The 17,879-nt window shown below is 40.5% G+C and overlaps 2 protein-coding genes across 4 annotated transcripts in view; one reads left to right on the forward strand and one right to left on the reverse strand.

Annotated features, from left to right (window-relative positions):
• The first annotated feature begins 5,119 nt into the window (after nucleotides 1-5,119).
• LOC134882405 (transforming acidic coiled-coil-containing protein 1-like) overlaps nucleotides 5,120-17,879 on the forward strand; it is a 29,912-nt gene continuing 17,152 nt past the window's right edge. The window contains exon 1 of one of the 2 annotated variants that reach the window (XM_063910066.1): nucleotides 5,120-5,284. Coding sequence is in view for 1 of the 2 variants with exons in the window: in XM_063910065.1 (XP_063766135.1) it covers nucleotides 9,928-9,998 (71 nt within the window). In the remaining variant the exon portion in view is untranslated. Of the gene's footprint in view, nucleotides 5,285-9,798; nucleotides 9,999-17,879 lie in introns of those variants that run through there. The other variant, XM_063910065.1, reaches the window with a different exon arrangement.
• On the reverse strand, nucleotides 10,378-16,615 carry aggf1 (angiogenic factor with G patch and FHA domains 1). Of its 2 annotated transcripts, XM_063910068.1 has the most exons (16): nucleotides 16,536-16,615; nucleotides 16,389-16,450; nucleotides 15,461-15,654; nucleotides 15,218-15,317; nucleotides 14,931-15,124; nucleotides 14,588-14,719; nucleotides 14,272-14,472; nucleotides 12,955-13,387; nucleotides 12,707-12,809; nucleotides 12,490-12,541; nucleotides 12,300-12,401; nucleotides 12,042-12,207; nucleotides 11,740-11,819; nucleotides 11,519-11,646; nucleotides 11,339-11,438; nucleotides 10,378-11,233 (listed from the first exon to the last, which is right to left on the reverse strand). In XM_063910068.1, exons 3-16 carry the CDS (start codon nucleotides 15,647-15,649, stop codon nucleotides 10,988-10,990), a joined length of 2,226 nt encoding a protein of 741 aa, XP_063766138.1. In that variant the 5' UTR covers nucleotides 15,650-15,654; nucleotides 16,389-16,450; nucleotides 16,536-16,615; the 3' UTR covers nucleotides 10,378-10,987. The 2 variants fall into 2 exon arrangements, with proteins under 2 accessions (XP_063766138.1, XP_063766139.1); XM_063910069.1 differs by lacking the exon at nucleotides 12,955-13,387 and adding an exon at nucleotides 14,004-14,073 and having other exon boundaries at nucleotides 16,389-16,601.

Consider the following 17,879-nt stretch of genomic DNA (forward strand, 5'->3'; position numbering starts at 1 on the left):
ATCCACTTCTATTCATATCATATTTTCTTTGTAAATACTTGTTACTGTATATTTATTTTGGGGAGCTTTTATTTTGATAAGTATGCTTTTATTTTGACACTCTAGACATTGTAAGTTCCGGTAGATTCGCGCTACTTTCCTCAGTCGGCTTCAGGCTCCGCTGAGGAGAGCTAAGTCATACGAGTAAGAGTGTAAACATTGAGTTAAACCTGTAAAAGAAAACTGTTAACAGAGGCTCAAATTGTATTTTGCTCAATTCACAAATACTGTTCGTTGTTAACGGAAGCTTTGTTGCTCTGTGTGGATGTATTTTATTATCATTTACAGCATCAAATTCGCTAGCTTACTGAACTCAAGCTAAGCTAATAGAAAACGCGCATGGTTTTTCATGCAGTTGCCGGTCTTTGTTTTTCCCTTTTAAGGTGTACATGTTGAAACCCTGTCGAGTGAAGTTGCTTTTTTGATGTTATTCGCCTTATTCACCTCGAACGTTCCACCGAGCCTGAGGGGTACACTTACCACTTCCGGGAGTTCTCACAACCCGATTTCAATGGCGCCTCACTGCTGTGTTCCCCAATGCACATCATCAAAAAGGAAAAAATCTTAACGAGGACAAACTTTTCACCGTTTCCCCATCGATTATGGACTACGTCGGCAATGGATAGTAAAAATCAGAAGGGATCCTGGTCGTAATTTTAAGGTAAGTTTTATTGAGTTTTAAGCAACATCAAGCAATAGCAACATGCACCTAGCGCTGTCTGGCTTTGCTAATTTGAAACAAGATAATACTGTATTTGAGTAGATATCAATGAGGCTTATGTGATATTACATCAACTAAAGATAACATGTTAATGAGATAAAATCAACATGTTATTTTCAGTCAGACAGGGAAATGTACATCGTTGATAAAACTCATAATGAACATTTAGCAAGCTGGTTTAAACTGTGGCACTGCTCTGCGAACTGAGCAGTTTGCCCACTTAGCACTATGATACCTGTATGTTGTACGGTGACTCATTTTTCCGCACCGAGGGAAAAGACCTAGCCCTCACAAATATGTGTGTTGGGCTCCTATTAACTGTCGATTAAATACATGTTAAGTTTTTAATAAAATCAAACATAGTACAGTCAACAACTCCATATCACAGCTAAGCTTACTACCCCTAGCTGCTACACGCTAGCAGAAACTGAGGTAAATTAGCGTCCATTCTTACCTTCAATGTCGTGGATAAAACCTTCGATCCAGTTACTGTATCCTTTAATTAACACCGCCCGGGGGATGTTGCAGTCGGTACTGGCCCACTGCTCCACATTTTGAATTGTTAATTCTGGCAAACAAGAAAGGTTGGTGGTCCACACTGGAGTTTCCATTGCTGGTGCTGCTGAATCTTCCATAGATCGTATGCGTCGGAGTCAAACTTCCGGGTTTGTGTACCCCTCAGCCTCGTTCGAGTTTCAAAATGGCCGCCAGGTGAATAAGGCGAATAGTGTTTCACACAGGAATGTGATCTGTTTTTTTTGTGTGTGTGTTTCTATATTAATAAATTGTAACTTTAATAACAGAATAATATACATGCCATGCTGAGTCGGCTTCAGGCTCCGCTGATGAGAGGTGTGCATGTTGAAACCCTGTCGAGTGAAGTTGCGGTTTTGATGTTATTGTGTGTCACACAGTCTGAAGAAAATAAATCTTGGTTGGCAAGGCAGAAGATGTCTTCATCTCATTCCACATCACCCACAACACAGAGTTCTAACAAATTGACGTGTCAGACCAGCTACATAAGCTCCCCAAAACTTGGCTTTAAATCAAGGCTTTTACTTTAACATTAAATATGAATGAATAAAAGATTTAAAAACACATCCTAAGGTATTACTAATTCACAGTTTAACTCTCAAAAACCCTGATAGGAAGCGAGGGGCAGATGCCGCCTGATCTGCTGCATGGCGCCATCAGTATCTTGTGGCTGAAGTTTGATCAGATTTGATTGACAGTAAACAAACAACCTAACAAACGTATTAAATTACCTATTTATAATTCTCCAAATGCATATAGTTTATAACTTAATGTCGGGGGATTGGTAATACACATCTTTTTAATGGAAATGTATAATGTGTTAGCACAACTATGCCTGTGCATCTTCTGTCCTTAATGCGTGTAACACGATTGATATGGAAATGTGCAGGGTTGCTCTGTGTGTTTTGTGCAAAAACATTCAGGAGCCTCTCCATTTCCTTTTTTTTGTAATGTCTCAGAATCCTCTTTTTCTCAGCATGTAGTCAAAACTTTACTGAGAGCCCCCTTACTGTAATTACTGTAAAAACCTCAAACCAGCGAGATAAAAAAAATGACTTCACCTAAAGCTGTTCAAGGTATGACAAGAAAAATGTGTCACAAAAGCTAGTTGAGAAAACAGGTTTTCAGGGCCTCACATTGTAAGAAACATCTTGATTTAATAAGCCCTTTCTATCACCTCATCTTCAAGTGGTGAAGCTTAGCATCAAGTAGCGTGTTGCCAGGCTACAGCGGGAATGAATGGGGGCTATGGGAGGATGCATAAGGAGTCCAGCCTGCTACTCTATAGTGAAAAAGAATCAGCAGAGGACAAAATGATCTCATCACATATTGCGATGGAAACCTCAGCGCAGTGGAAAGCTGCAGTGCCTCTGTGTGATGCTCGTCTGGTGTCAGTGATGAGTCTATGGTACAGTCATTAGCTTTCTGATTTCCCTCCCTGAGGATGAAAAGGTGATGTCATGTGTTTCCTGAAAGCAAACATGATGATAATTAATGTTACAAACGGACTCACTATAACTGTTTTTTTTACAATGAGCCAATAAGACAGTCAGTTAGTCATCAGTGCATGTTTCAGTGGGATGTTCTGAATGTAATTTAAGCTTAGTTCAAGCTGGTTTTCTGGTTTTTCAGACTGGCAATAATAAACACGTTGAAAGCATGTAATAAAATGTAAAAGATATGGAGATAAACACATTTTGTTTTGAGGTAAACTGTATGATAATTTGAGTTTCTGTTGGAAGCAGCATCTGTTTTTTTCTGTTGCAGTTGCCTTCTCATGATTCACCAAAAGAGGGAGACACCAGTTAACTTATTCACAATTTATGACTGCTTGTGATCGCTTCTTACTACTTCTACTTTAAATGATATGGTAATATACTTTACATAACTATAACGAAAAAAACGTAAAATCAATTGTGATAACAAATATTCATTAAACATGCACCGCAAAAAGGCTTAATTTAAGACAACTGAACACGTGTTTTTATACTGCACCTTCATATCTCACTTTCAGTGGCATTTTGATTAGTTACTTATGCACAGATTATCTTCTGAGTTTGATTCAAAGTAGCCAAGACCAGTGAGATCACTCAAGGTTTCAAGGTTTCAAGGTTTTATTGGTCATATGCACAGCAGATACAGCGTATATGTTGGCAATGAAAATCTTATGTCGCGTGCTCCTCCAACAACTCAACATACATGGTGCAGATAAGATAATAAAATAGTGAAAAAGAGAGAAGAATATTTACAATAACAACAATAAAGATTTGAGGATGTGAAATATAAACATATGTGGAATACATTGAAAGTATTTAAATACTTTACACTGTTGAATGAGGAGGTATGGACAGATGCATATATTATGTATAGCAGATGTATATGATATGTATAATATATAGATATGTGTACTATAAACAGATATGTATGGCAGATGTGTATAATATATATATATATATATGTATGTGTGTACTATAAACAGATGTGAGTAGACATTCACACAGCTCAGGAGTTCAGTAGTCTTATAGCCTGTGGTATAAAACTGTCTCTGAGTCTGGTGGTCTTGGTCCGGATGCTGCGGTACCGTCTGCCAGACGGCAGCAGACAGAACAGATTGTTGCTGGGGTGATGGGGGTCCTTTAATATCCTACCGGCCTTCTTCCTACACCGCTGGGTGTAGAGGTCCTCCATGGATGGCAACTCCGTCCTGGTGATGTGCTGAGCAGTTTTCACCACCCTCTGTAGAGTCTTACGGTTGAGGGCGGTGCAACTGCCATACCAGGCGGTGATGCAGCCAGTCAGGATACTCTCGATGGTGCACCTGTAGAAGTTGCAGAGTATCCTGGAGTCCATGTTGAACTTCCGCAGCCTGCGGAGGAAGAAGAGCCGCTGTCGAGCCGTCTTCGATATGACCCTGGTGTGATGTGTCCATGTCAGGTCCTCACTGATGTTAACCCCGAGGAACCTGAAGCTGCTGACTCTCTCCACAGGAGTCCCGTCGATGGTGATGGGTGTGTGTGCTTCTCTCTGCCTCTTCCTGTAGTCCACAATCAGCTCCTTTGTTTTGCTGACGTTGAGATGGAGGTTGTTGTCCTGGCACCAAGATGTCAGGGCTCTGACCTCCTCTCTGTACGCCGTCTCGTCGCCGTCTGTGATCAGGCCGATGACGGTCGTGTCGTCAGCAAACTTGATGATGGTGTTGGAGCTGTGTGTGGCCACGCAGTCGTGCGTGAACAGGGAGTAGAGGAGAGGGCTGAGCACACAACCCTGAGGGGCTCCGGTGTTGAGGGTCAAGGTGGAGGATGTGATGTTCCCTCAGATCTTATACCATCGTGTTAAAACACTCTGAAACAAGACAAAGTTTGGCTTTGAAAACTGGACAAAAGCAAAGTAGGAGCCCATTACAGTCAGTAAATAATTCACATTTCACAACTAAGAAGGACATTTTTTGAGTTTTGGTGTGGGTTGTCTGCATTAATGTAGATTCCAGCTACTAACATTACTAGTGTGACGCTGTGATGTTAGTTTATATTTAGATCATTTGACAACACAGTGTTATATGGTCCATTTACAAAACTAAACTCTAAATAAAGAGCAAAACAGGTTTGCATTAGCATTTTTTATAAACTCAGCAGTATGCATGCATTGATAAATACAGAAGCTGGAAAAGGTCTTTAGCTGTTACTTACTGTAGAGTGTGCCTAAACTGTATATAGCACTGCAAACATGCTGTGTCTTTAAAACCCACTCTGCTCTTGGCCCTTTGCCCAGAAAGTTCATTTCCCTTTTCCCATCCAGCCACATGGACTAAGCTCCGCCACGCAGAGAGAACAAGTATTTTCACTCAGAGACCGGCGCCTCCGACAGCAGTCACAGCACAGACTCCCTTCAGGACTGCTGTCAGTGAACAACGACCTTTTTCCTTCCTCTGTTTTGTGAAGGAAGGACAGTAACCTCCCATCAGATCCATCACAGCGTGTCAGAGAAGCAGAGGTATGATTTACACTCAAACTGTGACAGCATGTCTGCCTGTCAGATGCCCCGTTATTCATATCAGTGTGTGCTTTGCGTATGTGTTGGCTTTACTGTGCTTTCTGGTATTGATCTGCTGACTTTGGGACAGTATGCCATATGACTCACTGAATGTCTGGTTTAAAAGTCTTGCTGCCATGTGGGAGCCATTGTCTTGAAGCATGAACACAAAGCCTCTTTTCATGATTCTATAATTCCCTTTACTGGTCGGCCCAGCAGTTTGCGGCGTGTGTGATGTGCGAAGCTTTTTAGTACTTTTGTTCATTAATGCTAAGACTTACAGCAACAGGCAGGTCACAGAAAGACTTTGGCTCTTAAGGAGGAATGAGTCACAAAGACTTAAATGGAAACTTTGGCACGAACGGTAAGGTTCAGACTGAAAATTTGGTTTGTTTAGGTTGTCACAGCAGGCAGCGGTAACCAGGCTGAATAAACAGGATGCTTCTCAACACACACACACACTGGTTGACACTCTGGTTGAATGAACAGGCTGCAGGGGCACCACCGTCAGTGTTGTTGACGTAATAAGCAATGCTACAATGTTTTTTTCTGTAAAGAAAGACCAGTTTCTTGTTGTTGGACAAGTTGCATAGAGGCTGTATCATGTGATTGAGTGTGCTGCTGAGGTTTCTGGAGGATTTTCTGGGAAGATGAGGTCACATGGGCACACCCAGAGACTCGGGCTCTGAGCAGGAAAGGCAGAGGATGGAAGATGTTCAACAGCGGCTAAGTCACTTGCCGGGAGGAAGCCATAGTTTTGTTGGAATTTCCATTCAGTTGGTGTCAAAGGAATTTTTATCTGGTATTTATACCAAGACACACGGCATGAAACAATTGGGAAGGGCTATTTCCCCTTCATATACACAGTAAAAAGCCTTATGACAGCTTTAATAGGATTATATAACACACTTTACTTTAACACTCTTTTTATTTTTAGCAGGAGCCTTCTTTACCTAATTGTGTTATCTAATTCCCTAGCATGAAAAAGACCACTATGAAAAAGGGTGAAAAAAGAGCACGTTCACGCTGGAATGTGGTTGGAATGAGGATAATTTCCTTTCAGCCAAAAGGTTTTAGGAGGATGACCTGTGAACTATGAGAGGCATTTAAACCCCCACTTCCTCTCCTCAGCATGAGCATTCCCACACAAGTGCATTATGTGTGCTCAAAGTTTTAAAATGGTGCAATATTGCGTGTTTTTAGGCAGTGTGCTCTGTTCTGATCTAAAGAGGCTCATGCTTTGGTTTGGACGGACGCGGCTGGGAGGGCCAGCTGAGCCGGAAATGTGGGGGGAAGTTGAGTCAACACAGAACTGTTTCTCAGACTTGTGTCGCTTCTGGTCTCATGCCTCTCAATGGACTCACAGGCAGAGATTGCGATAACACAGAGTTGCAGGCGCAGGAAGACACACATCGTCTGGTTAAAATGAAATGAAAGTGTGTTGAGTGTGGCTCGGGTGATTTTCTGCTTCTGTGTGGCACAAAGAGAGAGACTGAAAACAAGCAGTGGTGGAAGAAGTATTCAGATGTTTTAATAAAGTAAACATAGCAATACCAAAGTGTAAAAGTGTTGCATTAGAATAAATTAAAAAACATCCATATCAATACATTTTCTTAGATTAAGTTAATACATATTTGGGATTTGGACCTGTATGTCTATATATCGATTTACATTGTCTTGGTGTTAGTAACTGAGTGGCTGAAATGTTGGAAGTAAAAATCAATCACCCTTAAAAATAACAGACCTAGATTGCCTTCCTCTTGTGTTGCTCAAAGCACCGAAGAAAAAACATACTTCTTTTTATGCGATGATAGAGTTGGTGCAGGTGTAGTTCAGTAGAAAGAAAATAGTTCACTTAGCTGAAGTTTTATAATCATACTAATAATTACATTTTGGGATGACATGAATAGCTGCATGTAACAGATCAGAAAAGGCAACAACATTTGGTTCAAAACATGCCGGGCCCTCATTTTGAGTATCAATTATCCAAGTTTGTTTTATATACTATAGGACTATATTTCCCCCTTTATCTCTTCTTCAGTGCTCCACGTTTCTGATGACCACTTGGCTGTAGTGAAACATAACATACCATAGTGGACAAAGGGAGGACTCCCATCTGTCTGTAGATCTATTGTCTCCACTTTGTGGCGTTGATCGCTCACACGACTGTTTATGTGAATATGACACAAAAACTTCATTCTGCCACACAGCTGTTTGACTCGCTCAGATGAACACATTGTGAAGGACAACAAGCTGCAGTCAGCTTTGACCAGCGCAATACACCAGGCCAGCCCTAAAACGCACACAACTGCAGTTCCAGCCTTTCAAACAGGGACACCGTCACTAGCTGGGCTGTATTTATGAGGTGAGTTTCTCTAAATGATAGAGTGCAATGAGCCCAGCCTCTGACCATGACGGCAATGAATGACATCCTGCCTTGTGCAGGGAAACTATGAATGATGATCATGAAGGAGCTGCTCTCTGAGTCTTACAGTGTCGGGTCGTTCTGACAAACTCTACAGTACACACTCTAAACTGTTGACGCAGAGCTTTACTTCATGACAGATGAGGATGTGGTTTACTTCTCTCCCCAGCTTCCACAGGGTGGCAGAGTGGAGCTAGAGATTATCCTGTCACACTCTAGTCCCAAACCTTGTTGACTACTTAAAAAGAAAAGTACTTTTGATCCCTGGAGCAGCCCAACCAAAAAGCGGTTCTCCATTTTCTGATTTTTCTGATGTTTTATCTGAAGAACTTTAGATGACCAGGTCATTTTCAAAAAATATCCTATTGCTGAAAGTAACTCTATCTAATTTAAACATGCTAACTATCAGTGCTTCATCGACATTTCTTTTGGAACAATTATAACTCTAAAAAGCATATTGAATTGCACATTTTGTTGAATGTGAAGAATTAAATCAGTTTATTAACAATCCAATAACACCTCGTATAACTATTTCACCTCTTCTTGAATATAGAAAAATGTACATTAAATGATCATTCAAATAATAAATGAAGTTGATTTTATGGCCATAGAGCGAGGGAATATTTGAAGAATAGTATTTCAAGGATGAGGAAGGAAACTCAGACAAAAAACGGTTAGGTAAGGTGATTCACTTTAAATTATTTACGTCCTTTTTATGATCAACATTACTTTTAAAAACAGACTAAATGTAAAAAAAACAATATTTGATACGTAATGTGATTTAGATTTAATCTTGCATGAAAAAAAGCTGATAATGAAAATAACTTCTCTTCCATTAATGACTTCTGACTTGTTGTGAATATCGAGATTGAGAACAGGTACACACGCTTCATCTAAACACCTGAAACTCTTTATCCACAGTAGAAGCATACCTCTTTTATCTGCAGAGATGAGACACTCCCTTTTTCTTTGTCAGATCTTTTTTTAAATGCAGAACACAACGGTATTTGTGACAAGTCTGTGTGAATGTGCATGTATGTGATACGATGTGTGGTATGAAAAAGGGGATGACTTTTTTCCTTGCTCCTTGACCTTTGACCTTTGTGCAGTCAAACGCTAGAAGGGGCGGAAAGCAAGTTATCATTGTGAGAGCCAGACTGTGCAATGGCAAGTTTTAGTGCCTGTAAAAATTCCACTCGGTTATTAAAACAGCCGTTAGATTTTCCTCATCTGCGTCATCTGCACATTTTAAAATATGTAAAATGGCTTTATAAATATTCTTTTTTCACACATTTATCTTAAAATGCATCAAAAAATACAAGTATAATGTCTTTCTGCTTCCCAATAATTTATTTTGTGTGAAAGCTGCAATAGATTATAAATAGCTATGCAGGCTGAGGCTGTGTCTATAAAAACATTTACAAAAAACACTGCCTGTCACTTCACCCAGATCCAGTTATAGCTATAGAAAGGCTTAAGCAGAACTTGTTCCCACTTGCCTGAGAGAGTCCAATCCCCCCCCCCCCCCCCCCCCAAAGAAAGTTGCCTCAGGAATATTCACATTTTCAAGCTGTGAGCGAAGTGATCGTTTCTCTTCGCGATTAATATGCACTGTTACACAGATTTGTCGTTCTGTGTATGTACCTTGCAGTGTTTACAAGAAATGTACTTCAACAGTGATTCAATTACTGTTATCCTATATATCATTAACATGCCCCGAATAGAGCTCAAATCTGCTGATTTTGCCCTACATCAGGCAGAAACGACATAATGAGGAGCCTGCGCCTGAAAGAAACGGTGTCTCAGTGTTCCTCTGAGTGAACTGGTCAAGCCAGATCTCTGCAAAGCCTTAAGAACGTCTCACAGAAGAATAAATTCCCACTTATCTCGTGACTCACCACGTCTTATGACTGAGATTTTCTACCCAATCGAACTCAGAAGACACAAGCTGATCCCTCCCAGTTTTATTACAAGACTGCAGTATCAGCGCCTAAGTGTTTACTTTGAGTTGGTAAAGTTGAGGGAGGAGATTTGAGGAGGGAGTAACAGGAGGACCCACCTGTCAGTAGACAAGAACACTGGCGGCATTGCAGCACTGCTACTCAGGAGTGCAGGAGAGTATGCCTACAAGTTAAGAGAATACACCAGTTTACTTATCCAATCGACCGGAGTGATTACAATGGGTGGCACTATAAGTCAGAAGAAGGGCAGCAGACGTGCCAGCTCAAGGAGTCACACCAGCAGTGTCATGTGAGTCAAATCCCTCACCTGTTTGATGCTGACTAAACAGAAACTGTTGTCACTTCCATTCATTGACTTCAGATGTGTGTTGCTTTCCTCTTAACCAACAATTAACTGAAACATATACTATTGTTCTTACTAAACTACAATACTGAGGAGGCAACTAACCTTGCATTGTTTTTCCATTTAATTTTAGAGTGGCCTCTGTTCAAGCTCGCAGCTTACACACACATGCAAATATTCACACACCCATGAGCTCACAGATAAGACTGCATACAGGCAGACTGTTAAACATGTTTGCTTACTGGCCTCACAAAGTATGTGCAAGTGTGTTCATGTGCTTTCATGCAAAATGCCAAGTAAAATAACAATAACAACATATCAGAACCAGTGGTTGAACTTATTTTTATGTACAACACAACAAGCAGTTGAGACTGGTTTAACACGATCAGTGTTTTAGGATCGTCTCCAACAGATCCGCAGTTGTGTCATCATAGCATAATCTCATTGTGAGAAATATAGCTCCAATGTGTCAATATTTGCTCGAGGTGATTCAAGTTGTTTATGATCTGGGTGGCAGCGTTGCACTCTGTAGGAAGGACTACAGGCACACTGGACCGTGAAACACACTCACTGCCTCAGAGTCCTCAGAGTTGTTTGGACTGTAACATTCCAAACAATTCACTTCCAGAAAAGGAGGAACCAACACATTCTACAAACAGATTATAGTGACTTTTACAAATCCTGTTGACGCAGCATTGGAAAACCGGTTGACAGATAGCATTGACAGAACAATCAGAGTGACATTTAGTTCTCTTCACAACTGAGTTAACCTGCTCAGGTTGTTTGAGGGGGTCTTCAGCGACGATTCCTCATGCTGACGGCTGTAATATTGTTTCAATGTGGAAATAGTGTTATTGCTTTCGGCAGTATTTCACATTTCCTTAGGCAGTACAGTGGTACACATCAAACGTCCATCAAGCTTTGTCCAGCTATTCTTAACTTTGTCCGTCAGTATCAACTGCTGCTTGTGTGTCTGCAATCTCAGTCTCTTCTCCTTTCACCCAGGTTTGGTTTTTCGGTGTTTGAGGTGACGGCGCATCAGGCTGGCACGTATCAGCAAATCTTTCACGCGCTTTCTCCCAGTTCTTCTGGGACTTAGATTTGGTCACAGAGGCAGCGTCTAGAGACAGGGCGGCACCAGCCCCCAAACCGGACTGGGACTTCCTGATTTTCAGTTGAATCTGTGCAGAAAGGAAGGAAAAAATAACAATAATTAAATCATTTTGTTGATTTACAATACATTTTTAGTCATCTGCCAACAAAGGAAACCGCAGCACCCGACTTACCGGGGTTTTCATGCCAGTCCCCTCTTTACCCAGCCCCTCTCCTTTCTTCCAGCCCATTTTTTCCAGCATTTTCCGTCCTTTATTGACTTCACTGATCTCCCTATAAGAAAAGAGTAATACTTGATTATCACATCATCCATTATTATCTTGAGTTAGCAATTTACCCAGTAATGTACTTACTGATGAACAGAAGCAGGTGCATCATCTCGTTGGAAAGCACCCTCGCTTCCGACAGTCTGTCGCCGAGACTCTGCTCTGTCCTGGTACCTGGGGTTTTTCAGGGCTTTGACCTCCTCAAATTCACTGCTCTGTTTACAGAAAAGCACAGAGGTGATTGGCTGCATGAAGAAACAAGACGCTTAAAACTTCAACTTGAGGATGCTAGTCCTGATAAAACTCACCTGCAAGCCGTATCTTGCCTTCATCTGCTTCAGCTCCTTCTGTCTCAGTGCTTCTTTGTCCTCTTTGGTGGGAGCAGGGCCTTTGGAAATATACAGAGAATCGCTAATTGTTTAACTTTTTCGAGAGTTCAGTGATCTTTTTAGGTCAAATTCTGATCAGTTCATCCTTGAGTCGTTGCCAAATTTTAGGAATCCCCACCTCTTGATCAGGAGAATATGACCTACCCAACAACAGAAAAACTAAATGTCTCACACCTACATTTTCCAAGTCAAGAAACATTTCTCATTAGGTGGCTCCTCACCTGTATTCTCCTCCTTCTTGTACTTGTTGATGTGGGCCATCACCTGGCCAGGCTCACAGCCATCACAGGTGTCAGTCCCTGAGTGGATGTGAAAGGAAAGCACAGTCTCTCCCATCTTCACCTCATCGCCGTGAGTCAGTGCTTGTGGCTCACACTTGGTTTTGGGCTGTAGTATGAAGATTCATTGATAAAGTCATTACTGAGTTCGATTTTTAAATTCTTTTTTAAAGAAGCAACAAAATGAAATAAGTTATTGACCTGCAAGATCCTGTTGCCATTGATGACTGTTCCATTCTGGCTGCCCTGGTCCACCAGCATGTAGCCCTGCTGCTCCTGGTCAAAGTACACCTCTGCGTGGAACTGGACCCAAACACAGATCAGTGAGAAACATCACAAATGCAAAATAGATTAGGAAGATCCATGGACAATAATAAGACCAAAAAGTTACCTTGCTGACTCCAAATTCTGGTATTAGGATTGCATGGTCCATGTTTTTCTCTCTGCAACAGTAAAGACAGAGATATATTCACAGATAATTCTGTGTGTGTGGGGGGGGGGGTTGTTATTTCTTAAAGCCATGTCATTCTCTTTGTTAGCAGCCTCAATCTTTACCTTTGTGGCAACCGATTCTTTAACAACATACACAAGATAGAAATAGCACAAACCTGCCAATGGTGGCTGGAGAGTCGGCCGTGATGATGAACAGAGTGCCCACCTGCATCACTGGAGATCTGACTACTGTCACTCTTACACAGGGCGGCCAAATGGCTGTAAAAAAAGGAACATGTCAGCCTCAAACAGCTAGTCTCAGTATTTTATGACAGCTGATAATATCACTATTTGCAAATTACAACCAGTACAATGTTCTTTAGATGCGTGCCCGGCTGTGAGTTGTGCTGCTTTGTCCTCTCACCTGCGTTAATCTGAGTCTCCATTTCTACCTCTGAGTTTTCCTTGGAGCTATAGCTAGAAGATGAGACCGAGGGAGTGGAGTCCCACTCCTCTCTCTCCGACTCTGTGAGCTCACCCTCTTCTGGTCCGCTGTTTTCATCTGAATCATCGCTCCGAGCCGGGCTCTTCTTCTTCTGCTTTTTTGTCTTTGATTTTTTACTTTTCTTCTTTGATCTAGCCTTATCGTCATTGTGGGAACTTTTTTTATGCTTCTTCCTCTTCGACGAAGATTTGTTGCTATCCTCTCTGTGTTTATGAGAGTCTTTTCTACGCGAGGCCGCATCAGGACTGCAAGATTTCCGCTTCAGTTTTCGTGATTCTGTTGTCCTTTTAGTGGTTGGCTTTTCGACCCAGTCAATTTCTTCTTCCAATTTTATCTCATCATATTTGAGTTCCTGCCATCAGACAGTCAACAGTGAAATTACTATCTTCAGTGATGGTCACTGACAGGGGGCAAGCTGGCTTTGTAGATCCCATGTTCCATATCTGATACCATGTTTATACATCGTTTCAGTCTTCAAGACAATTAACTAGACCTCTAAAATTACTCCAGGGAATCTACAGTGATCTATATTTTACCCTGCTCCCAGATTCATAGGCAAAGCTTACTAAAACTTTGAATGATTTGTGGTTTGTGACGCCATACCGAGTAACTAAACACCATTTAAACAGATTTTTTGCTTACACAAAAGTTTGTTTTTAATTATGTTACAAGATGAAAGGAATATGATTACATATTAAAACTATCCTCCACTTGTGCTATAATTTACTAGTTTGGCCATCATAACATTTAGTGTGTGAAAAATGTCATTGCTTACTTTAAAGCCCTACAAATGTTAAGGTGCTGCTTGTGGGAATAACAGAACCTCCCACCTTCTTTGGAACTGTATGAGTGCTTTATCAGTATTTATTCATCCCATTGTGACGGCAAAACTATTAAATTAAAGCCCAGGGGACAAAGTGTGGATCTAATCTTCTGTATTGCTATGCGTGCTGTTATGAAAGGTGTACCTTTGCGGGAAGCAGAACCCCAGTAAGAAGAAATCTTCATTTTAGCCAATGAGTAAGTCACCTCTTGCACCTAGGTCAGAGGACAATCTTTTTAGTCAACTAATCTAGACCAAGAAAAACAAACATTTAAAGACTGAGAACCATAAAGTTATGATTAATTTGAGTTTAAAAAAAAGGGGGACTACAAAGTCATCAGCCCGCTGTCAGCCACGTAGTATAAAATGTATCTTTGTAATGCATCAGTCAAAAGATCCACAGGTGTACATACCTTTTTGTCCTGGTGTGAGTAATTCTTGGACCCTTTCTTTAACTTTCTGACCTTCCATTCACCAGTGCTCTTTTCTGTGCACAGCTCTGCAGCAGTCTGTGCAGCAGGCAACTCAATCTTGGAATGAAATTGGTATCGTCCACTCTCTGCATCATGGTAGTAGTAAATGCCTGTGTTGGCATCGTAGTAGAGCTGACTGGCCTGAGGAGGAGAAATGTGTTCAGAATTACATGATTGGTACGAGAAAAATAAATACTTCTTAACATAGTCTGCTATGTTAAGCCCTAGTGTATTAAAAAAGGAGATTTGGACAAACCGAGTCGTAGTAGAAGCCTGTGCTGTGGTCATAGTACAACCCGGTAGTCTCATCAAAGACAAACCCGGTCTGCGTCATAGCCTCTTCAGCAGTGGCCCTCAAAATATCAGCTATGGATCCTCCATCACCTTCCTGAATGAGACAATGCCAATAATTAGTCATAAGTCCAATTTACCCATTTCACTTATCCATATATATCAACATCTCCTCACTTCAGTATTTGGGTTTAGTGTTGATTCAATGAGCCAATTAATCGATTCGTTAAACTATCAGTAGCATTCTGATAAGGATTTTTGACATTTGCAATTACTGTTGAGTCAAGTAACTTTAAAAATAAACAAACTTCTGTTGTGACTGCAACACCGTTGTCAGACGTGGGGTAATCAACAACAGCAGCTGCTGTTTCATCTGGTGTTGAAACCTCTGCTGCATTGCTGCCATCTGCTGCTTCTACTGCTGCCTCTGTGTTCAGGCCTTCCTGACTGTCTGAAGCCTCTGGGTTCTGAGTGTAGCCCCCATAGTAGTAGTTGTAGTAATCTGCAAAGAAATATGGAATAATTAGTAACTATTTACTCACTTTCTGACTAAAATAAATTATATATTTATGTATGTAAAATAAAATTAACACACCAGTTTCTGTCCATTCATAGTCTTCTGTTTGAGTTTCACCGTCAACTTTGTCTTTATCTTTCTTCTTTCGCTGATGAATCTCTGCGCTCAGCTGGTCGACCTGAAACAATAAATTATGGATCAATTCAAATGGCCTACACTCTTACAAAACCTGCTGTTATAACATGGTAATGGGAATATAATAAATCATTAAAATCTGACTGATTGTTCTTTAAATCATGAATGGTGTTTTTATGCACTGACCTGTTTCCTAAGGTCTTCGTTATAGCTCTCAGTGTTCTGCTGAAGTCTTTCGGACTGCTTCAGTTGTTTCTGTAGCTTTGCCAGCTCCGCTCTGCACTCTTGGAGCTCCTGCTTCAACGACTCTACTCTCAGACGGAGTTCAGTCCCTTCAGACTCCGTGTCATTGTCTCCATCTTCATTCTCCATCATATCAACTGTTAGACGTTGAGATTTAGCTCCAGAATTAACATACACCTTAAGAACGGAATCTCAAGCTAGCTCATCTAGCATACATTTCTTGAGGTAGTTCATTCATTCACAGTACAAAAATTGGCATTACGCATACTAAAATATACTAAATATTAACAGTGGTGGAAAGTACATTTACTGAAGTACTTACTTAATTGCAATTGTTTAGGTGCTTGTACTTGAGTAATTAAATGTTTTGCTACTTCTATCACAGTACAATTCAGTGGTAAATAATGATTTTCACTCCAGTACATTTCTTTAATACCTTTAGTTACTTTGCAGATTTGGATTAATACTGTGAAATTGAATCAACAATTAAATATGACTGGTTAAATCTGGAGTGAATTCACAAGCTACTCTGCAGCATACAAAGTAATTAAAACTAGCTGCACCTTTACCAGCTTTGATAGCATCAATATTTATAATGAACACATCATGTTGATACATCATGTTTGTTATTCCATCATGAGTACTTACTTTTAGTACTCCAAGTATATTTTGATGCCGATACTTTTGTACTCGAGCAACATTTGGAATGCATGACTTTACCTTGTACCAGAGTATTCCTACAGTCTGGTGCTTCACCTTTTATTTAAGTACAATATCTGAGTACTTCTTCCACCTCTGCCACTGACCGTTACTGTGCCAACCTAACGCCGGTGCTAAAGTTATCTCTGCCGTAAAGTGTAGCTCTTCTTACCGTTTGCGTCGTTTTCGTGTCTTTGGCAATGAATTTTCGGTGAGCACGACAAATGAACGGACCTGAAAGTTGAAAATAAACATGTTGTAACTGCTCTGTAAATCCGACACACTCGAGTACATGTTTTGATGATAATTAAACAGTTACAGTTATAACCGTGTGTACTGTCCACCCTGTTCAACCGCCATTTGCTATGGCTCAAAAATTACGTCACAACGGAAGTGCTTCTTCTTCGAGGTAGACGGACTTGTAAATCTGACACATCCTCGAGAAACGTACTGCCACCCATCGACAAAACTATGTTCATGGTTTAGCCGTAAACTAGTTTATTTAGTCCATTTATTTCGTCTTTTATCCTTTTTATGTTCAAATGAGCTTATCGTAATCTCCATGCTCTTTGAACTATGGTCTTAACGGCAAAATATTTTACTTTGGAGCCTGGTAAGTGCCAGAAAATAGCATACAAAGCTCAATTTACTCTCAATTCTCCCAAACGCACACTCTTCTGTATTTATTATTAGAGTGCAGTGATTAACTGATAGTCTTAGAGATACATTTCTGCAGAATAACTTTGACTTGATGACATGCTTATTTGCTGACATGCTAATTTTGAAATGTTTGAGATGTTGAGAGTAGTTTGTTAAGTGTATCAGTTAATAGACAATCATATTTCTACAGTATAAAACGTTTCTGAATTAAAAGAAAGTTATTGTCAAATAAACCCGGATTACAAACTTCGTTTATTTCATGAAGCCCTCAAACAACTAAAGCCCAAAACCAGCTGTTGTCACATTAGGTAAACATTGGTTTTGAAGAGGCTTCTTTAAATCGTCCCTCTCTTTCTCATGTTTATTCTTGCATGCTGCATATGCCTAAATCAATTAGTTGACACAACAACACTGCAAATCTGGCCTTACTTACTTAGTTTATTTTATGTTAGTTGGATTTTACCTATCACTTTGTATTACTTTCCCACTTTGTACTGCAACTGTTGCACAGCAATTTCCCTCGGGATAAATAAAGCTTCTTGAATCTTGAATCTTCACAGCGGTAATGAACTGAGGTCAATGCTTGTTTGTGTTGCACATACAGTAGTGTGACATGCTCAACGGTTGGAGATATAAATGTAGTCTGTTTACCGTTGATTGTAGCTGTATAAAGGTATGAGCCTCTGAACTAGCATTGTGCATGATATAACTCATTATATGTGCATGTCATCACAAAACATATTCATACATTTTATTGAAATCATCAGCTTGTTGAATATACTGATGGTACTGTATCAAGATGTGTCACATCATTGCTGGTATTTAAATGGATGATGTTGGTTGCAATCAGAATATGTCAATGCCTTTTCAGCAATGTTTTTTTGTCTTTTTGAGATGCAGTGCGGGACGGGTGTGCCGATGCAATTTTCCCACTAGATGTTGCTGCAGCACACTGGTTCTGTTATTTGACAGCTCAGGGTGAAGCAGTGAAATGTGATGTATT

The sequence above is a fragment of the Eleginops maclovinus genome, chromosome 20 (genome assembly GCF_036324505.1).
Source record: "Eleginops maclovinus isolate JMC-PN-2008 ecotype Puerto Natales chromosome 20, JC_Emac_rtc_rv5, whole genome shotgun sequence".
Taxonomy (NCBI): Eukaryota; Metazoa; Chordata; class Actinopteri; order Perciformes; family Eleginopidae; genus Eleginops; species Eleginops maclovinus.